The sequence below is a fragment of the Eucyclogobius newberryi genome, unplaced genomic scaffold (assembly GCF_026437365.1).
Source record: "Eucyclogobius newberryi isolate DKJ021-1_F unplaced genomic scaffold, fEucNew1.0.hap1 SCAF_6, whole genome shotgun sequence".
Classification (NCBI taxonomy): domain Eukaryota; kingdom Metazoa; phylum Chordata; class Actinopteri; order Gobiiformes; family Gobiidae; genus Eucyclogobius; species Eucyclogobius newberryi.
Genome location: NW_027316278.1, coordinates 25,563,141 through 25,583,196, shown reverse-complemented (window position 1 = coordinate 25,583,196; position 20,056 = coordinate 25,563,141). Strand labels below are relative to the sequence as shown.

Genomic DNA, 20,056 nt, shown 5'->3' with positions numbered 1-20,056 from the left:
GATCATAAGAAAGTACTTTTATTTTGTGTTGAAAATTACAATGGTTGTTATTGTGGTATTGAAATCAATTTTAAGAGTCAAACCCAGTGTTGCATAGCGGGCCGCTTCGGCTGGTCACCGCCATGCCCAAAAGATACCGCCAGGTTTTAAGATAACTGTGCGAGCGCTGTACCGAGCGAGCGCCCTAGTGCTTTTCGCTCGCGCTGCCCCGTACTTTAGTACTATTCTACGCCGTAGAAAATGTACTTTTCGCAAGCGCTGCCTAAGCTGGTGGGACGGGTTGTCCTACCGCCATCCTTCAACCTCGGCCCAGCGAGAACACTGAAACCTATTCCTTATTAATGGAATCAAGTCCGAAATGTGCAGCATTTCCTCCCAAACCATAGCAGGATTTTTAATTAGGAGGAGTATCGTTTAGGGATCATGTTTCCGATTAATGGGTAAAACACAGGTCCCAAAATACATTAATACAGTTACATAAAAAGACAATTTCTCCCAAAAATGTATGTGTTCCAATGGGCAGGTCCTCAGGCCTTATGTCATTTCGATTTGCTGCTGATAATTAGAATTTGGCTCAGAACTCAGTAAAACTGGGGTCTATAATTTCTCACATGAATAATGTGTATTTTTGTTTAGTTTAAACGGTTTATGTGTTCACGCCCTCTCCCTCCCCCTGTGCGCTCTAGCACACCCAACATGTAAATAAGAACATATTCAAAGTTAAATACAAGTTATGTAAACAAAACTACTATAGTAAATCACTTCATTTAAGCTAAAATTAATCTCTATTTTATTATCAAAGTAGTATAACAGTTAGATTTAAGTCTGCTCTAGTTGAACAGTTAGAGTAAAGGCCTTTTTTAATCATTCATTATCATGACGTTATATGATGCTGTGATTAACTGACAAGGGCAATATGAAGTGCAAGGTGGATCAAAGGTTATTTTCATTTCTCCAGGGAGACAAACTCATCCTCCCAGCATGCATCAGTCAGGCCTTTGCCTAACCTCAGCTAAACAGCACTAGAGGGAGTCCAGAGTGCAGACAGCCTGGGTCGAGGTCAGTGGACACTGCGGGGAACTGTTTGCCTACTTCACAAACACACGCTCATTTATCTTTATCTGTCTTTGCCTCTCTGGACAAAAGAGAACCTGTAAAAAGTGCTTATTCCACTCTTTTCTGCCTCTTCTAACATCATTTTGTTGTGTTTTTTGTTATTCCTATCCCATGCGGAAATGGCTATCATCTGCCCTAAAAAGGTCGCGCACACTCCGGCGCTGGAAAGTCCTGCCAGAGGAAATGTTGAGTCTGATTTGGCAGTGAAAATTGCACATGACCTTTAACAACAAACACTAAAGCAGCAACAGCGGTGGCAGTGCGCTCCACCATCGCACATTCTAACTTAGTTCTACTTGAGAATACTGTATTGTCATAAGGCTAAGAAGTGCAATTATCTGTTAGGGATAATGGAGAAGACTAATAGCTGAAGGTCAGGTTTCCACAGAGCCACAGGAAATGAATTTGCCCAGTTTGGGGAGTTGTTATGTTAGCTATATTATGTATGTTAAAAAAAGGATGTTTCCAATCTTACAATGTGCGTTTACATGATTTACTTATTTAATATACATTTAAAAATACCGTGTAAGTCGCACCAGCCCAAAAAAATGCATAATAGAGAAGAAAAAAGTTGCACTGGAGTATGAAATAAGGTTGAAAGTGTGAAAATAACAAATAATATCACATATAAGTCGCTCCGGAGTATCTAAGTATAAATATAAGTATAAGTCGCACCCCGGCCAAAACTATGAAAAAAGGTGCGACTTATAGTCTGGAAAATACGGTAAATAATGGGACAATTACTGGTCAATTACATTAATAAGGCGAAGATTGACCACTTTGAATGGATTTTAGTTTATTTATGTTTTAGTCTGGTCAAATAAAAGTACAAATGTTTGGTTTCAAGTCTGTGTATCCGCTTTTAAAAACAAGTTTGATGGTATTAAGTTCAAGGCTGGTTTAAAACTGTGAGAATGCACAGCGGGACAACGGACTCAGAGTCAGTTTGAGATGGTAATGACCCAACTTGGACTCAAACTATTCCACTTAAGGTGGTATGGACAATTTTTTTCAGCAAATTTTGTATTATATTTCCTCGTGGCGTGGATAAATCATTTGTCCTGCCACGTATCAATCATAAAACGCACCTACCGCTCACCTGCAGCCGCGTCAGGCTCGTCCCCACGTTTCTGCGTGCCTAAGCGCATGGATCTATCATAATATAGTTCCCTCAATGTACGGGGCAAAATGAAGACGGAGAAAGACAGTTCGAGCTGACGCAGAAGTGGACAGAAATCTACGGGAGACGAGCGATGCGATGCGCTCCGTTGCGCTAATAAACAAACGCACGTGTGTGTTGTATCAGTCCACACGGGCGAGTGCGCATGCGCACTTCCGCCTGCGTTCTCAAATCGCCGAAAAATCGTCCATACCGCCTTTAAGAAGACAAGAGAACGTACCACCAAGAATAAAGAACGTACCTCCAAATAAAGAACCCTATCAAGACAACAATTGTACGCGAACCTTATTTTAATGACATGTACAATGAGGACTCAGACTTGTCCCTCCACCACAACCCATGACCACACCCCGTCCCGTGTGCATCGTCAGCAGAATAGTCCCGCCCATGTGACGGTGGTCCCACGTAACCCATTCGATCATCATTCTCCTGTCTCAGCGCTTTGTAACGTTAGTGTCTTCTTCTCTGTGAGCTGTACCTTACAAGCAGCACACAGGCGCATACACAACCCCTCCCACCTGTCACATCACAAACAACACTCCTGCCTCTCTTCTTCCGCTCTACCCGGTGACCTCTGACCAGTGGGCGGCTCTCCTGTCACTGATCTACTCCTCTCTCGGCCCCGACCACAAATACACTTGCACACACTGCTGTTCTGTCAGGCAGTGTGGGAAAACAGCGGCTGAATGCTCAATTTCAAGCCTCGGTTCTAAATAAAAGCCCTGTCTGTTCATGTAAAAAGGCTAAGCACTTGAGCAAAGATATTAATCCTTATTCTGGGGTTGAATGTTTTTAAAAATATTGAAATGTTGCAAACAAAGACAATGATTAGATTAATGAAAAATAAAAAATGCAGAATCATTTTTGACATTGAGTGGGTTATTGTTCACTAAATGTTAGGAAAACAAATTATGCAGCCTTATATTTGTATTTATTTGCTTATGAAGAAGTGGAAAAGGTGTGTGGATGTTAAGAAAAATCTGAAACAACAGTTAATTAACATTGTTTCTACATTTAGAGATATCCATTTGAAACTACTTTTCTACATAAATAAAAAAAAATGATAATAACATACTTCTTCATGTTTTTCATGTAATGTTTCATCTTATGTGTAAAAATTGCACACATAACTGACATAAAAAAAAATTCTTATACCAATTTTCAGCGTTAAAACATGAATAAATCCGGTTTAGAATTAGATATCAACAACTCCTTCAGCACAGGAAGAAAAATGCATTTGAGAAAACAACCTTTGAAGTTGCAAAGTTAAATTCAACCATCTATGGATACAGGTTGCTTAAATGAAATGATAATAAAAAGATTACAGTAGATCATTTCCAGGTGAACGCTTTTATGTGGAGAGCGAAAACTGACCAAAAAAAGGTTTTACCTGTAGTATTTTGCATTTAAATCAAATTAAATATGTTTTTACTTAGATATTTTTAACTGAAATTCAATAGGCAAAAGAATGTCATCACCGACCAATCCTAAAAATCAACATAAATGCTAAACCGCAATTGAAGAGCACCGCTATTCTTATCCCTTACTCACAGTGGAAAACAACAGCCAAGTGCTCATTTCCGAGCTTTTACCCTTGTCCGATACAATAACCAATCATTTTCAAAGAGGCAATTGCATTTTATCAACCTGCCATCCCAAGACTACATTACCATAAACTAAAACAGCCATGCAGGATATGTTTTTTCTGTTTTTTTTTTACCTTATTTAACAGGCAAACACTATTATGCTGTCAACTCCAATAGAATCATGGAATAAAATACGGTACTTGGGCTTTGTTGACACACACAATTTAAAGTAATGCGCGAGCTGTTGGCACTGTCACTCCACCACGTCAGGGGTTTAACAGTAAGAGCAGTAAGACAGTCATACTCAAGAGAACGCCGAGGAATTCATTACAACTACAGCTCGTTGGTGTTTGTCCATGGGCTATATGCTAATTAATTAGGCAAACATAAAGTAGATACACAAACATGCCCATCAGGAGCGTTCTAATTGGTTGCGAGTCGGCGGCGGCGCACAGAGGTTAAGGGCGCGCCTCTCTCTGTTGTGGTCAGGGTCGTGTCCTAGGATTTATTTGTCATTGCAAAAGGGTAGACGAGGTAAACCTGAACTTTAAAGTACTCGATGTAAAGTTTCTGCATGGATATGTTATTGCTTTGCCTGGAATGTTCCACGGTGAAACAGTAAATTTTAAATATGTCCTTCACTTATTAAATTACAGGTGTTTATGGCAAAAAAGAAAAAGTCCTTAAATCATGTCTTGTTCTTGTAAACGGACTCGCCTCAGGACAGATCTGACCTGTAACTTGGCCTAGTTGCATCACCTGCTTTCGCTCCGTGGAGATAGATAAGTTTAATGTCATACTGTGGCGGATTCCAGGCAAATATTGGATCTTTACCTACGGTTTTGCTTGGAGATATTATGTCCATGGTCACAGCCACAGTTGTGTATCTACAGCTCTGACTTTACTGCATAGAGAAGGCAATTTGAACACTAAAGTGATCAAAATTAGAGCACGATTTCCAAAAGATGTAGGGCCGCTCCCTGGGATATCATAAGATTCATATACTGCGAGGGCGAGGACATTTTAAGAGCTTAAGGAGACTCAGAAACATCAACTCCAGATGTGCAGTGTTTTTGATAAAGACAGTTAAAGCTGGGGAACCGGAGCTGGAAGTAAGTATAGTATATTGATATTCATGGCTTTGGAACAGCTTTTCTCAGATGGAGAAGAGAAACAAGGGTGTCTATTACTTTTGGGTTGACGAGGAATAAAATACAGTATTATTCGTTGTCGACAGCACACAGCAGTCTGATTTTGTTCTGTTTTTACATATACTCTTTGTGGGAAAAAACACCAAATTAGTTCTAATCTAAAAAAATGAATAAAAAAGTTGATATTTTCATTGTTGACCCTCTGCTGACCACTCCACTAAAATAGTGCGTTGGCTCACACTTTGTTAACGCCCTTTTCTTGTGTCTCGACACCTGTGGAGTGCGCTGAAGGTCAAGTGTACGAGTTCACACCTGGGCCATGAGTGACTGTGGACAAACGCACCAAGGACACAGCTCTCTGGGAGATTAATAATCCTGACCCATTTCTCTGTGCAACCTGTTTCTGAGCGTGAACCCGTCCCCCTGCATACCCCAGGCGGCCATCTTTTACCCCGGAGCTAAAGGCGCTGGTGTCGAGCAGCTGCTGAAGCATTTGTTATTTCAACCTGGTAAAGAAAAGCGCATTTGTTTGAATAGCACAAACATGACAGTCTTTCTGCTACATTTGTTATTACTGGTGAACTGTCAAGTTAATTGCAGCTTCTTTTTTGACAAGACTCATCTATTGTCCTCATTCTTGGGAGGAAAAAACATGTCAGTCACTTTTATTTTTTTACGTATTTTGGACTTATTTTACTGGTTTAAACATACACATAAATAAATACAAAATACACAAATTATACTTTTACCCAACGCATTATTAGCTAGATATGCCAGCCATCCTAATTTGTTTTCCATTTTATTTTGATGGAGTTTCATTTCAACACAAACAACATCAAAGTATGAATGAAAATGACACTTCTGAATTCAAAGGATGAAGTCTAGAACAGATGAAAAATAACTAAGTGGTGCAGAGTGCGGGACAAAATACAAGAAACTTCCCAAACTATTACAGTAACATATTAACGTGTGTTGATTGGTTTGTAGGATGGAATGGAAGTTGTGTGGAATGTAAAGAGTTCCTGGGACACGACAATAACAACCAGCTACAGACGGTCCAGGCATTGACGACCGGTGCATCTTAAAATGTCACTTTCACTGATTCACAAACATTTAGCACAACTGCAATCTCTGAGGAAACTTAAATAGCTTGAAAAGAACAGTTTTGACAATACAAAGGAGACGTGTTGATACTCATTACCAATTTCAATTTCACAAAGCTGATAAACAACAGACTTTTTGAGACAATAGAAAGTCATTTTGAACACAAACTGATGGCGGCGTCTTTAATATTGCTCAGTGACTTTAAACTAGTTCTGACATTGATGAAGGCCATTTATCACTTTTACAATTCTTATTATTCAGGAAATATGCAACTTTGTCCCATTTATGTGATTTATTTCCGTATCAATGCTAGTTAAATTACTTAAGTATTGATTATTATCCTGGGTATGAAAATACAACAGTGAAAATACTCTCAATACTAAACCTGATCTTTAATAAATGCTACAGTTATTGAACTAAGATTAATTATTGTCAATCTAACAGAAGTGTGTCAATTACATTTGAAACGTAATTGTCTGAAATTGTCTGTAAAATGAATCATAAACGTGAATAAATGTCACCTTTTGCCCTTATCAAAAAGTTTAAAACATCAAAACAAACGTCAAAACAACATTTACAATATGATCAATTTTCCATATATTGCCGAGCTCTAGTTGAGGTGGATTTATCTTATCTATGTTGCTAGTGTTCATTTCAACACTCCATTAAAGTAGGGTCACTTTGGGCCACTGGGCAACACTAACAAACGCTTATGTCTCAATAGTGTCCCAGGACTGTGAGCTGATTGTCCTGATCCGCCCGGCAACAGGCGATGGACGCGCCGCAGTCATATGGGCGAAGCTGGATGGGCCGTTTATTTTCACAACACAGGTTTGGACAGGGGCAAAGGGGTCGGGGGCACCGCTGGAGGAGCTTCCAAGACAGAATGAATAGAAGAAGCCGGGCGCTATGTTACTCTAAGGGGAAGAATTGTGTCATGGCGACCAAGGAGTCTCAAGTGTTTTCCTCTGTCGGCATTCCTGCTTTTTGTGGCAACTACTACTGCGCCAACAACATGTAGCTGTCGTTTAAACATGTGCATTTCAAGACTCTTTGTATCAACTAAAAACACAATTGGCAGAATAAATATCATTTTAGTGGCTTACATGCCTTTTTAGATGTATATGGCATCTTGCTTCCTTGGCTACACTTGTCACTGGAAATTATCAAACGTGTCAATATATTATGTAGTGTCACTTTTCTGTTGGAGGGTCTGCCATGTTCTTGCCCCCATGGAAATGTTGTTGCTTTGCCTGGACGTTTCCACAGTATGACATGAACTATATCTCTCCCACATCGAGAGAAGAACCGGGCCAAATCACGCATTAGTAATAGAAATATATGCAAGAGAGATATGTTTAATTACATAATGTGGAGCACTCCAGGCAACGCAATAACATCTCCATGATGAAGAGCAGGTTTACTTTTATATGTTTATTTATTTGTATCAGATAGGACAAGATAAGATATCACTTTTTTAATCTCGAAGGATATTGAAGCCACTCTTCCTCGAGTCCTATACAAAAATTCTAATACAAAACTATTTTATTATACATTTAAAACACAATATTGTGTATACAAACAACAGTTATATTACTTTAAACATACTTAAGCCAAAAGTAGATTTCATAGAAGATTCAGCAACAGTTTGTGCCAGTTTGTCCCATAAAGTCACAGCTCTCACTAGTAAAGTAAAAAACACAATAAATGACACTATTTTCTCCTCTGAGCCACTAAATGGCACTAATGCTAAAACAGGTAAACATGTATTCTTTCACTGGCAGGAATTGGCTGAAGACCGGGCATTTCTCTGTCCTACATGGGCGGTCACTGCGGCGGCAAAACTGCAGAATGAATTGGACAGAAATATGCAAATAAACCTAGCTTGTATCCAGAAATGCAAACATTAGCAACTGTACAAATATGGAGCATCACACCCGAGCGTTGCACACAGTCGACCTGGCGGGAAGCACTCTCTCTGGGCCTGTACCAAATCTACGGTGGCCTGCTGGGCTCATCCACAGGCCCCATGGTCCAAGTGTGTGTGTGAGAGAGAGTATTTGTGGTTAAATCCACCTTGGCCACGGCTCGCCTCTCCATCTCCACGGTGTGACAGCGCTGAAAGGAGTTCCTGTTTCGGGGCCAGTCTCATCCCACATTAATCTAGTGCCGGGAGAGGGTGAGAGGGGGAGGCGAAGGTGGGAGAGGGAAGCACCCTTCACGCTCATCCTTCTCCCCACACACTATCCAGCTTATCTTTATGTACAGCAGTTTACTGGGATTTGAATGGATATGAGGCACATGCACAGGCAATTCTAGTTTTTTTAGACGCTTTATCTAAATTGAATATATGAATTACCTTCCCCCAGTGGCACTAAAGCATGGGTCAAATGCAGACAAAAACGCCTTCTTTTCGGAAAATACAGCTGGGGTGGGCGATACAGTCATGGCAGCTTCCGCGATTGGTATCGTCCGATATTGTCTGATTTTTTGCAATATCGAAAATTCAGCCGCAGATTTTTTTTGCCCAGTCTGTTTGTAAAAAATGTAAATAAATGAGAGTTTTTAATTTAACAATGAAAATCATGTGAATTTGAATAAATGCCAAATAATTCAGTTGAATGCCTTACAGTGGAACATTTCAGGCAAAGCAGAACAGTTGCCCCATAACGCAATAAATAATAATTGGAAATGGAATCAAATCCACAATTAAATTTTATGATCTCAAAAAATCTTCCATTGCCGTAATATAAACCCAGTTACATGTAAATGTGCTGTTTACTGTCGCTATCTCCCCTCTGTCTGTCTCGTTCCCAATTCCCATGCATTACAAGTGCAGCTGTAAAAGCTAAGCACGCCTGATAAATGCGAACACATAAATCCTACTTTCCCTACAGCAGCAGTAGGAGTGGGCCCATGAATGACTCGGTCCACTTTAGCATGCCGAGCCACAAAGGCAGCCAGGCGGAGACGTCTTGTTTTTCTGGTAAACAGATCTAGTGAACCAAAGCAAGAGAGTTTCCCCCACAGGCCAGAGCGATAACATCTCCGTGTGCTGTGACCATCACATCGGCTCCTAACAAGGCAAACCATAACATCCTCCAGGACACACATGCAGTGAGCCGCGCCATCAAAGTCTATTATTGTCACTCACGCTGACGACAGGCAGGAGTAATTACTCGGACTACAAGCTGTACAGTAAATCCTCGAGTCAACAAGCACAATGTTTTTGTCGTGTATTCTCGTTTAATAATCCAAGTCCACGGCAAACTTTAACATTAACATGGTATTTAGGCCATTAACAAATGAATGTTGGACCTCGATCTTGCTAGGCCTAATATATATATATATATATATATATATATATATATATATTTTTTTTTTTAATAAACAGGAGACAATTATGTAAACCAGACACAAAAACACACACAACATGGAATAAAACCATTAAAAGATTAAAACAAGAGCTGGCACTGTGGATAGTCTTTTATAAGTGATTTGAATTCATTAAAAGCTGTGAAATGTATTTTTTTGTTCTATAGGCCGGGAGCAAAGTTCCCTAGCTCTGTATTGATCTGATGACTACCTGATCTGATGTTCAGCAAATATGTTAAATATTCAGGTAAAATCCCAATGAGCCTTATAAATAAACAAAAACAAAATGATAACAGGGACGTCTTATAAAGTGGTGACGCGACCTACTGACATGCTTATCTGCCTCTCGGAGCAGGGCCCCGGCCCCGGCCCAAGGAGACTGTGAGGGCCCACATTTAGAAAATCACAGACTAATTATTGGAATAGCCTTCTTCTGACAAGAAGAGGATGTTCATCACTGTCAACAAACTTCACCTTAAACTGTGGATGAAGGAAAAACAAGTCTGTGAGCACTTTTAACTGTCCTGTTTTGTTTTTCACATAATATTCTGTAATTGTCTTCGGGGTAACAACAGATAGAAATGAGCATCTTTGCACTAATCTGGCATATTTACTGTATGTGTTCATTAATATGCACTGTCCCTATGAAAAAAAGGTTAGTTGGGATTTTGCTGTACTTTTTCTTCCCCTCTATACATTTAAATAGTTAAATAGTATATATTAATCTACATATTTATAACAATATTTAGAGCAGCACTATATAAAATCTAGTTATAGTATTGTTATGCATGGCAGTGGCACCTGCTTGCCACCGTGAAAGGTTTTATGCCACACTGTGCAACACTCTATGCACTGGGGTCTTCAGTGAGAAAAGATTTGGATAGAGATTTACATCCTGCCTGTTTCCCCGTGAATCCCTGTACGCTTTACATCTGTATCTCTTTTGTCAGTCCTCCATCTGCTTCCTCTTTTCCCCATCGTTACTCTGTCTCTCTTTTATTGACATCTCTATTTCTGCTTCCCGCGTCATATATAATGCCCTCGCAAACCTCCGGACATCACCTTGAATCCCGCTTTTTGCTTTCCCCCTCAAAGAATCTTCAAACTCTCCGAGACATGCCTGCTTGGACACGGTTTTGACAGGCGTCTGTTTACAGGAGGGACTGAATCATATTTCACGTCGTGCACCGGCCCGAGAGAGTGAGTGAATACGTTGCGGGGGAATTTCTGCTTGGAAATTGAGCGTGTCCGAGGAACTGCCTGGGGATGAAGACACCAGGTGAGTAGTGAAAATCCCCCATCTACTGTATGTGTAGTGTATCCCATATGGACATGCAAGGGTAATGGTGACAATGTGTGTGATGGGAATGTGTAAAAGAGTGAGAGGGAGTGTTAAGCGACTGCGTTTGTGACACCTTCTGCTCCAGAGGGCAGGCGGGGGGCAGTAAATGAATCATGGTCACTCAAAGGCAAAGGATGAATGTGCAGATAGCTTTGCCATGTTTGTGTAGGAATGTTATGGAAGTTGGGTCAAGTCAGTGCAGGTACGATGACAAAAAAGAGGGGGTACACAAAAGGTTTTGGTATGTGTTGAAGCTATACTCTGATGATTGCACTATACAGCCATTTTACTCAAGCAAATCATTTACATAGCGCTTTTCCATGTTGGCCACTCGAACCATGTGTCCACCCAATAAGTAGAACTACTGTTGACAGTCTGTTTGATTGTGCTGATGCTTATGTTGTTTATGTAGTTTGTGGCATCCATTAATCTAACAGTATTTGTTTTGTTTATGTCTTAATAACGAAATAGCTTTAAAAAAAAAGCATAACAAAGCAATTTAAATGGGAGAAAATATTGAAAGAAAGACATGCTAATCTACAATATTAAGTACATCATCATTAATAAAACAAACAGATATATGTTCTTAATGATCAGGAGAAAAACAAAGATAAGGATGGTGTATCGGTTATTGGTCAGATAAAGAAAATTTTAATAGATTTTTGTTTTTTCTGCTCTGTCCCAGTCTCTGTGTGAGCCCATGTGTCTTTCGCAGTTACATTAGATTTGCCTCTTTGAGCAAATGGAAATAGAAAAGCAATTATGCTAAAAACATGGCTTATCATGCAGCAGATGATTTTATGGCAAAGCAAAGATAATCTTTTTTTTTTTTTTTACAAAAATGAAAAGTGAATCTGAGAACTTTATTATAACTTGACATACATTTTGTTTGTATCAGTTAGTGGCCATAACAACACGCCAAATATCGGATATTGTATCGACATAAAAATCCATATTGAAAAAAAAAATCTGGAGATTTTTGTCAATATCACCTAGCGACCATTAAGCCACCACTTTCTGTCATGATCAGGTCATGTAAAAATGGTGCTTCCGTTTATTGTATCATGGTTCAAACGGACTCATTATTTGTATTGGCGTATGCGTGTGTGTGTGTGTGTGTACCTTGTAGGTCCTGCAGGACGGGTTGAAGGCATTGGTCCCACACACAAACAGAGTGTCGTCATTCTGCTGCAGCAGGACTTTGATGAAGTTATGGCACTCGTCCTTCAGAAGAGACAAACCACACACGGCCCAATGTGACTTTCAACTCTTTTACACCAGACAAAACAACAACACACACATTTGGGTTTGAAGATCAGACTTATGACATAGGACCATAGATGAGAGAGCGAAAAAACCCTTTTATGCTGTTGACCAAATACTAACATTTCAAACTCAATTCTGATACTAAACAAAGGGATCATTATTCAGTACTAATTTTGATTTCCTGATGATGAAACGCACCATTAGTATGATTTCCACATAAAATAACAGTGTATTTGATATGTGATTGTATACTACATTTACATACCACATTTACATTTACATACTACATTTACATATTACATATTACATTTACATACTACATTTACATACTACATTTACATACTACATACTACATTTACATTTACATACTACATTTACATACTACATTTACATACTACATACTACATTTACATTTACATTTACATACTACATTTACATTTACATACTACATTTACATACTACATACTACATTTACATTTACATACTACATTTACATTTACATACTACATTTACATACTACATACTACATTTACATTTACATGTACATACTACATTTACATTTACATACTACATTTACATACTACATACTACATTTACATTTACATGTACATACTACATTTACATTTACATACTACATTTACATACTACATTTACATACTATATACTACATTTACATTTACATACTACATACTACATTTACATTTACATACTACATTTACATACTACATTTACATTTACATACTACATTTACATACTACATACTACATTTACATACAACATTTACATACTACATACCACATTTACATACTACATACTACATTTACATACTACATACTACATTTACATACTACATTTACATTTACATACTACATTTACATTTACATACTACATTTACATACTACATACTACATTTACATACAACATTTACATACTACATACCACATTTACATACTACATACTACATTTACATACTACATACTACATTTAAATACTACATTTACATTTACATACTACATTTACATTTACATACTACATTTAAATACTACATTTACATTTACATACTACATTTAAATACTACATTTACATTTACATACTACATTTTCATAAAAGGATCAATTCGTTTCTGGGTACTGATTTTGTTGTACTCTACTTGTGCCATGAAACTCACAGCCCAAAGTGGTGTAAAATGTTTTTATTTAAGATTTTTTAAGAGACAATATTGCTGTAACTATTTTGTGCAACGTTTAAACGAAATTTTCAAATCTGCTCTAAAGAAATCCTTGAAAATTTGGCTTTTAGACCTTCGTTCTTTTGTCTGCATGTTGATGATAGCGATCATTTCTGGCATGGCAGTGGAATTAATATGAATAAAAGATTAAATAGTGTGAAAAGTGTACATGATAAAACGTTGAGTATAAATGACTGTAGAAATTCAAAATTCAACTAAAACATACAAGGACGTTTAAATAACAAGTTAAAATATTGGTCCGATCTTTTGAAAGTTATTCATTAATTAAATGTTGTATGTTTCTACCACAAATATAATAATGGCAAAAAATCATGTACCTTTCAAAATGCAATAATTTAAATAAATAACACCAATTAAATATTTTGAGTACTGTGCATGTTGGCCTCATAACATTATGACAATAAGTAACAGAAGTAACGTACCTTATGCTTCCCTTTCATTCTGCACGTGTCCACATCGGCCTGCCTGGACTTCCACGTCAGTTTCTGCAGAGAGAAGATTATACAAAATGAGAAATATAGAGACATTTAAATAGCCAACTATAAAACGCCCAAGCTGGAGAGGAGAGTGGCAGAGGAGAGGTCAATAAGGGATCCATACTGTGATCGATAGTCATCATTTAAGAGTGTTCGGCTCATGAGGAACCCACGCAGAGGTGAACTTCAGGCTGGGAGCTGATAGCAGATCGCTGTACCTCTATAGACATTCCAATTCAAAAGGTAATAAGATCCGGACCCAGCAGCAGGAGCAAGTCTAGACAAGGACAGGCTCGGACCAGACCAGATAGCTTTAAAAAGATTGAGCTGCTGGTCGGTTTTTTGCCGGTATGTATGTATGTATGTATGAGGCGACTTTTTGTAATGAAACGCCAAGAAATTGCAAATATACCATTTCATTGCCATCATTTTGAGTAAATATAAGTCAATTTTAACTAAATGTAATTAATTTGGTACTTTTTTCATTTATTTTTTTCTGTGTACTACTACCACAGAAGGCATGCAGAAAGTTAGATTTTTGCCAGGTAATAATAGTAATACTAGTGGTACTATTCACTCATTTTTGTAGTTGCCTTCAACAGTTCCTCCATAGTCTCTTGTCGCTGGAGGGACTATGTCTCTCGGCTGGCCTGGGAGCGCCTCGGGATCCCCCCGGAGGAGTTGGAGGAAGTGTGTGGGGAGAGGGAAGTCTGGAAGTCCCTGCTTAGACTGCTGCCCCGGATAAGCGGATGAAGATGGTTCATGGCATATCTCTCAGCCCCTTCCCTGGCATACCCCAGGGCTCTCTCCTGGCACCCCTACTTTTCATCATCTACATTCTCCCGCTTGACATTATCTTAAGCAGAACATTCAATTTCACTTCTACGCGGATGACACTCAACTCTACCTCTCTACTAAACCCTGCGCATCACTTCTACCAGCCCTCTGTCTGTAGGAATCAATTCCTTGTTCTCCTCAAATTGTATTAAACAAACAGCACTAGAACTGAAGTCCTCCAAGTAGAAGTATCTATCTATCCAGGCACCACTTCCACTTTCTCTGAATTAGCTGTTTCTCAAATTCCATCAATGATTCCACTGTCCTTTCTTTCTCTCAAGTCAAGAGTTTGGGAGTCATACTCGACATTACACAATCTTTTCATTACCACACCCACAAGATAACTTATTCTTCCTACTTTTAGCTCTGCAACATCTTCCCTCAGTCCTCACACCACTGCCAGTCTTGTCACCTCCCAAATTGACTATTTTAACACTCTCCTCTTTGGTCAAAACCTAATCCCACTGTACATCGCTAACCTCCTTCACATCTTCCCTCGTTCACGCCCCCTCTGCTCTTCGTCTTCTCCCCAGCTCTGTGTTCTCTCGACCCCCGTCTTGTCATCGTGAGGGACAGAGCTTCCAGCTGCTCTGCTCCTCAGCTCTGGAACTCTTGCGTAGAGACTAATCATCATAGACTAATTTTCACATAATTCAGTTACGCTTACATCATTTATCTTTGTTTTATTCTGTTGTATTTCATGTTTTTTTAACTTGCTGTTTTGTAGACTGTCCGTGTGTGTTTTGAAAGGTGATTACAAATAAAATGTATTGTTCTTATCATAAGCTGAACCTGCCACGTCACACTCTTTAACCAGGCATCTTGTATGATGCCCCTTGAGGCCTGAATGTCAACTGCGGCCGCCCTGCCTCGTAGTACAATCTGTTTAGAGCCGAGCCACTGATTAAAGACTCACGGCCATCCATCAGTCTGCAGGTCTCCCCAGCCTTTGATCAGCAGCGAGCTCATTAAGCACCACTATAGACCGGCTACAATCAAGAGGAGGAGGAGGAGGAGGAGGTGGAGAGGTGAGGTCTATACAAAAGCATTTCGCTGAGGCCAAGTGATGCACACGTGGAGAGCTCTTACAACCCGGGGGCGTATGTAAATGTGGAGATTCATAAGGCTTTGGTGTACACTATTTGTATATGGAGTTTCATTATGTTTGGTATATTCCTTGGTGAAGGGCCGTGTGTTTATAATTATTTCACCATGCTGGTTTTCCCTTATACATTTAGGACAATGCGTGAAGTGTAAGTGAGCGTGTGACATCATCACCTCTGTTATTTACTGAACTAGATCCATTTAAAACCCAAAAGAGGAATATGTAGATGTCTTTTTATTTTATACATAAACTCTATATTGCCTTTATTGAGTAACTTAACTATCTGTTTCTTCTTAGAGTTCACACTTCACTATGATTGGTTGCGTCCACCTGGCATTCACTCCAAAAAGATGAGTGGGTGGGGAAAAGTAGTGTTTGAGCAGTGAGTGCGTTCAAATCCGGTTCAGATGAAACAAGCTGATGAATGACAAAAATACTTCAAATGAGAAGCACTGAACTATATAAAATTTACATTTCAAGATTGGCGGATTGTCACAAGAACATGTTACATCAATTGTTCTCCATCCATATGTTTAAATCTCACTGGCTGCACAGCACTAGATAACTTTTCTGGTGGAGAATGCCACACTTTATACTCTCCATGTTGATGTTATTGCTTTCATCTTCCACAGTTTGGCATTAAAATGATCTATCTCCACGGAGACAAGCAGATGTCGTACGGTAGGCCTGCCATAATGATACTGCATCATTCAATAAATAAGAGCTAGAACATTATCTTCTGGGGCTGAAGATGTCTCCTTCTTGTCTACATTTTCTTTGCACTTTTGGGAATATTTGTTATTTGTATTAAATGTTCATGGAATGCGAAATTCAAAGAGTCAAATAAGTTTGTGTACATAAAAAAAGAAAGAAAATAAGTTTACCATACTTCTGCGCCTTTATAGTTATTGCTTCAGTGGCGTAAATATATTTCAATATTATCATGATATTTTGATCACTCTTCAAAATATGTTACGTGATGAAAGAGATGCCACCAGGCTAAATTACAATCAGATGAGCAATAAAACAGCAGTAATTAAAAGAAATAACATATGGATATGCTTAATACCAGACTGTGGAACATTCAAGTCAAAGCAATAACATCTCCATGGAGACAAGCAAGTGCCACCTCATCAGAAAAGCACCTTAAATGTGCTCAGCCCCAAAATGCAAAGTTATAAAGCAGATGGCAGGTGGTGCCTTTCCGTTAGTCATCATAGTAACAGCTCTTTTGACACTTTCCCTTTTATCATCGCTGGCTCATCACTGCTTTTCCTGTCTGACTTCCTGTCTCCTCACCTCCGCACTTCCTCTCTGTTCCCTTCAGTCCTTCCTCCGTCCTAGTGATGGGCCAACATGACGCAAGTGCCCTGTCTGCTGATTGATCTGCTAATCTTCTTATGGCCAGAGCACAGAGGAGAGTCTGAGAGTGCCAGGGACAATACTGCGCCACACTGTCCCACCAGCTGCTGAAAATGATTAGGGTTACAGTCACAGGGCGTCCTCCAGTTGTTTGCAATAAGTTTAAAGGTCGCACTATAGGGTTTATCAATTTATTATGGAAAACAAGCTCTCTAGAAAATCATATATTTCAGATGGAAAGCAGGGACCTACTATTTATTTCGCCATATAACAGCTGTAAATAAGAGTGTTATTGTTATTTTTATAAAGAAGAGGGGTTTTTTTTGTATAAGAGGTAAGAGTTTTTTTTACAAGTTATCTCTTTCTTTATTATTATACTTCTAATCTGTTTCTCTACATAATATTTGTTGCAACATTGGAATTTCCCCATTGTGGGACAAATAAAGGTTATCTTATCTTAAATAACTGTGGGAGATACATTTTTCATATTACTCTTGTAGCCTCACGCACTTTCCACTGACAAAAATCTCTTCTATAGGTGTGAATAAGGCCAGCGCATTTTGACACAGAAAACATTGAACTTTGTGCCAGTTTTTGTTTCATGTGAATAAACCCAGTAATTACAGAGCCATGTGAGGACTGGAATGTGATGGAAATTTGCTCTCACTCACCTTACTGAAAAAGATCTCATCAGCGTGTCCGGTGTCCGTGTCCACTGTGTATATGTGGTCCCTGCATGAAACAAAGAAGACAGGGCGTCAGACAGACACTCAGAAAACCCACAGAAATATAGCTTTTATTTACTCTGACTGTGTTTGGCCCCTGGAGGCACAAACAAGTCTGAAAATGGGGGCTTTGTGTAAACTTTGTTCAAACTTCAAAAAAAAATGACAATAAACAAAAGGAGGCCAAAGCTATTTGCCCTGTCAGACAGAAAGCATCAACAAAGGGTTAGAGCAGTGTGGCACAGGCCTGGGACAAAGAGGCTTTTGTCCCGGAGTAAGGTCCTGAGGAGGGGTGAAGGGGGAAGGGGGGGAGGAGGGCGGGAGGTGCCAAGTCACTCTGAAATGTTCAGGTCAATTAAGCCTAGTGTTTGAGCCACAGGAAATTCAAACCAACACTCATTTTGGAGCAGACAAGAAGACGTATGTGTGCTGGCCTGGAAATACACAGGCTAGTGCTGTATTCTAGCGTCCAGGCATAGAGGCATATGGAAGACATAAAGGCACGAGCGTTAACACATATCAGGCAGACGGAGCGCTGGGTCACCCTGTAGTCGCACCTACTTACATGGAGAATTAGGGTGCAGACAGGGAGAGGGGGCCTGGGGGGAGAAAGGTGAGGAGAGCGGAAGGAGGCCAAACAATAGTGATTTAAGACAGAAGGAAAGGTGCCAGGGCAAAGAATGGTTTCAGTTTAAACAGTTGGAGTTGTTCACTGCTTTGGGAGGACTCATGTACAAAGGGAATACCTACTTTCATCAAGCACAGGGGAATTTACACCTTCATTAGCCTTAATAAAGCATGAACAAAGACTTTAGAATGAACTAATAGATTGTAGCTTAGCAAAAAATAACTTTAACCGCATCTCGTAACCCTAACCCATCAATAAGGTGGTCAAGCCTGAATCATTATGAATTAAGTCTTTGTTCATACTTTATTATGGCAAATTAAGGTGTAGTTACATGTTTTTCACTCCAATTCTCTTGTGCTAGTTACCCTAGTCAAAGATTTTACCCAGTCCTTTTAGAATCTTATTAGAATCCAATAACACAAAAATAATCCTTTCAAATTCCTATTGGACAATTTAAAAATCCTATAAAAGTCAAATAAATCTCACAAAGTCTCAATGGTCTTAATGTCTTATATAATATATCAGTTGAAAAAATCCTATAGGGTGAAATCCTATATATTGGTTCTATGATCAAAGAAGAATTATCCTATTGGAATTATATATATATATATATATATATATATATATATATATATATATATATATATATATATATATATATATATATATATTTATATATGAAAACTACTTGACTGTGGTTAGAACTCGTTTCTCACAGCAAGGAAGTACACGGTTCAGTACCTGGTCCATACAAGGTCTATAAGTTTGCATTTCTTTCTCCTGTGATTTCAAACAAAAACATGCAGGTTCATCAATGTCCTGAACCCGTGACCAACAACAATGGAACAACAATGTATACCTTTAATCTAAAACAGCAAAAGAAGAGCGATTAAGCTTATTTAACGTGACCAAGCCAAACTGTGAAATGTCTTTCATTTGTGGAAGATTATCCGCCCAATGTGTTTTTAATCAAAGTGTGTAACAGTGGCATCGTCAGAAACACGGCTTAATTACGCTCCTGCTCCCCAACCTGCCGCCCGCCTTGCTCTCTCATTAACTAAATCTAATAAAGTCTATGGAGGAACAAGCATCTCAAAATGAATCCACTTATATGGCTTTCCAGGGGGCTGCCATCATTTCCTCAAGGTTGAAACCAGTCTGCTGCACATTCACAACCAAATTGATTTATTCATCTTTGCAAGTGCTTGAAATGACCAAAACAAAACCAATACCCATTTTGGGAGAGGATATATTTGATAACGGGGTCATTGCAGAACTGTTATGGAAAATAAATGACATGCTCGGTGTCCAAAATGTCCATAAAGATACATTAGACAGAACATATTTAAAAAAAAAAAAAAAAAAAAAATCCTGGTAAATATATTTATCAATGCGGTCAGAATATGTTATATTGGCCGCTAAGTTTAGTATTTAGCATCTTAAAATCTCCCATTGGTTTAATATTAGGCTAACTGAAAATGTGACTACGTGTGAAGACACAATCCTGAGCTCTGGGTTTAGTATAATACTACATGATAATACTGAATACATTTA

At 38.9% G+C, this 20,056-nt stretch overlaps 1 protein-coding gene across 3 annotated transcripts in view; it reads right to left on the bottom strand.

The window, feature by feature from the left end:
• sema6a (sema domain, transmembrane domain (TM), and cytoplasmic domain, (semaphorin) 6A) overlaps positions 1-20,056 on the bottom strand; it is a 178,259-nt gene that overhangs the window by 68,742 nt on the left and 89,461 nt on the right. For all 3 annotated transcript variants that reach the window (XM_072434031.1, XM_072434032.1, XM_072434033.1), the window contains exons 4-6: positions 17,821-17,881; positions 13,792-13,854; positions 11,977-12,078 (exon numbers count right to left, since the gene is read on the bottom strand). In XM_072434031.1, the coding sequence (XP_072290132.1) occupies positions 11,977-12,078; positions 13,792-13,854; positions 17,821-17,881 (226 nt within the window). The remainder of the gene's footprint in view (positions 1-11,976; positions 12,079-13,791; positions 13,855-17,820; positions 17,882-20,056) is intronic.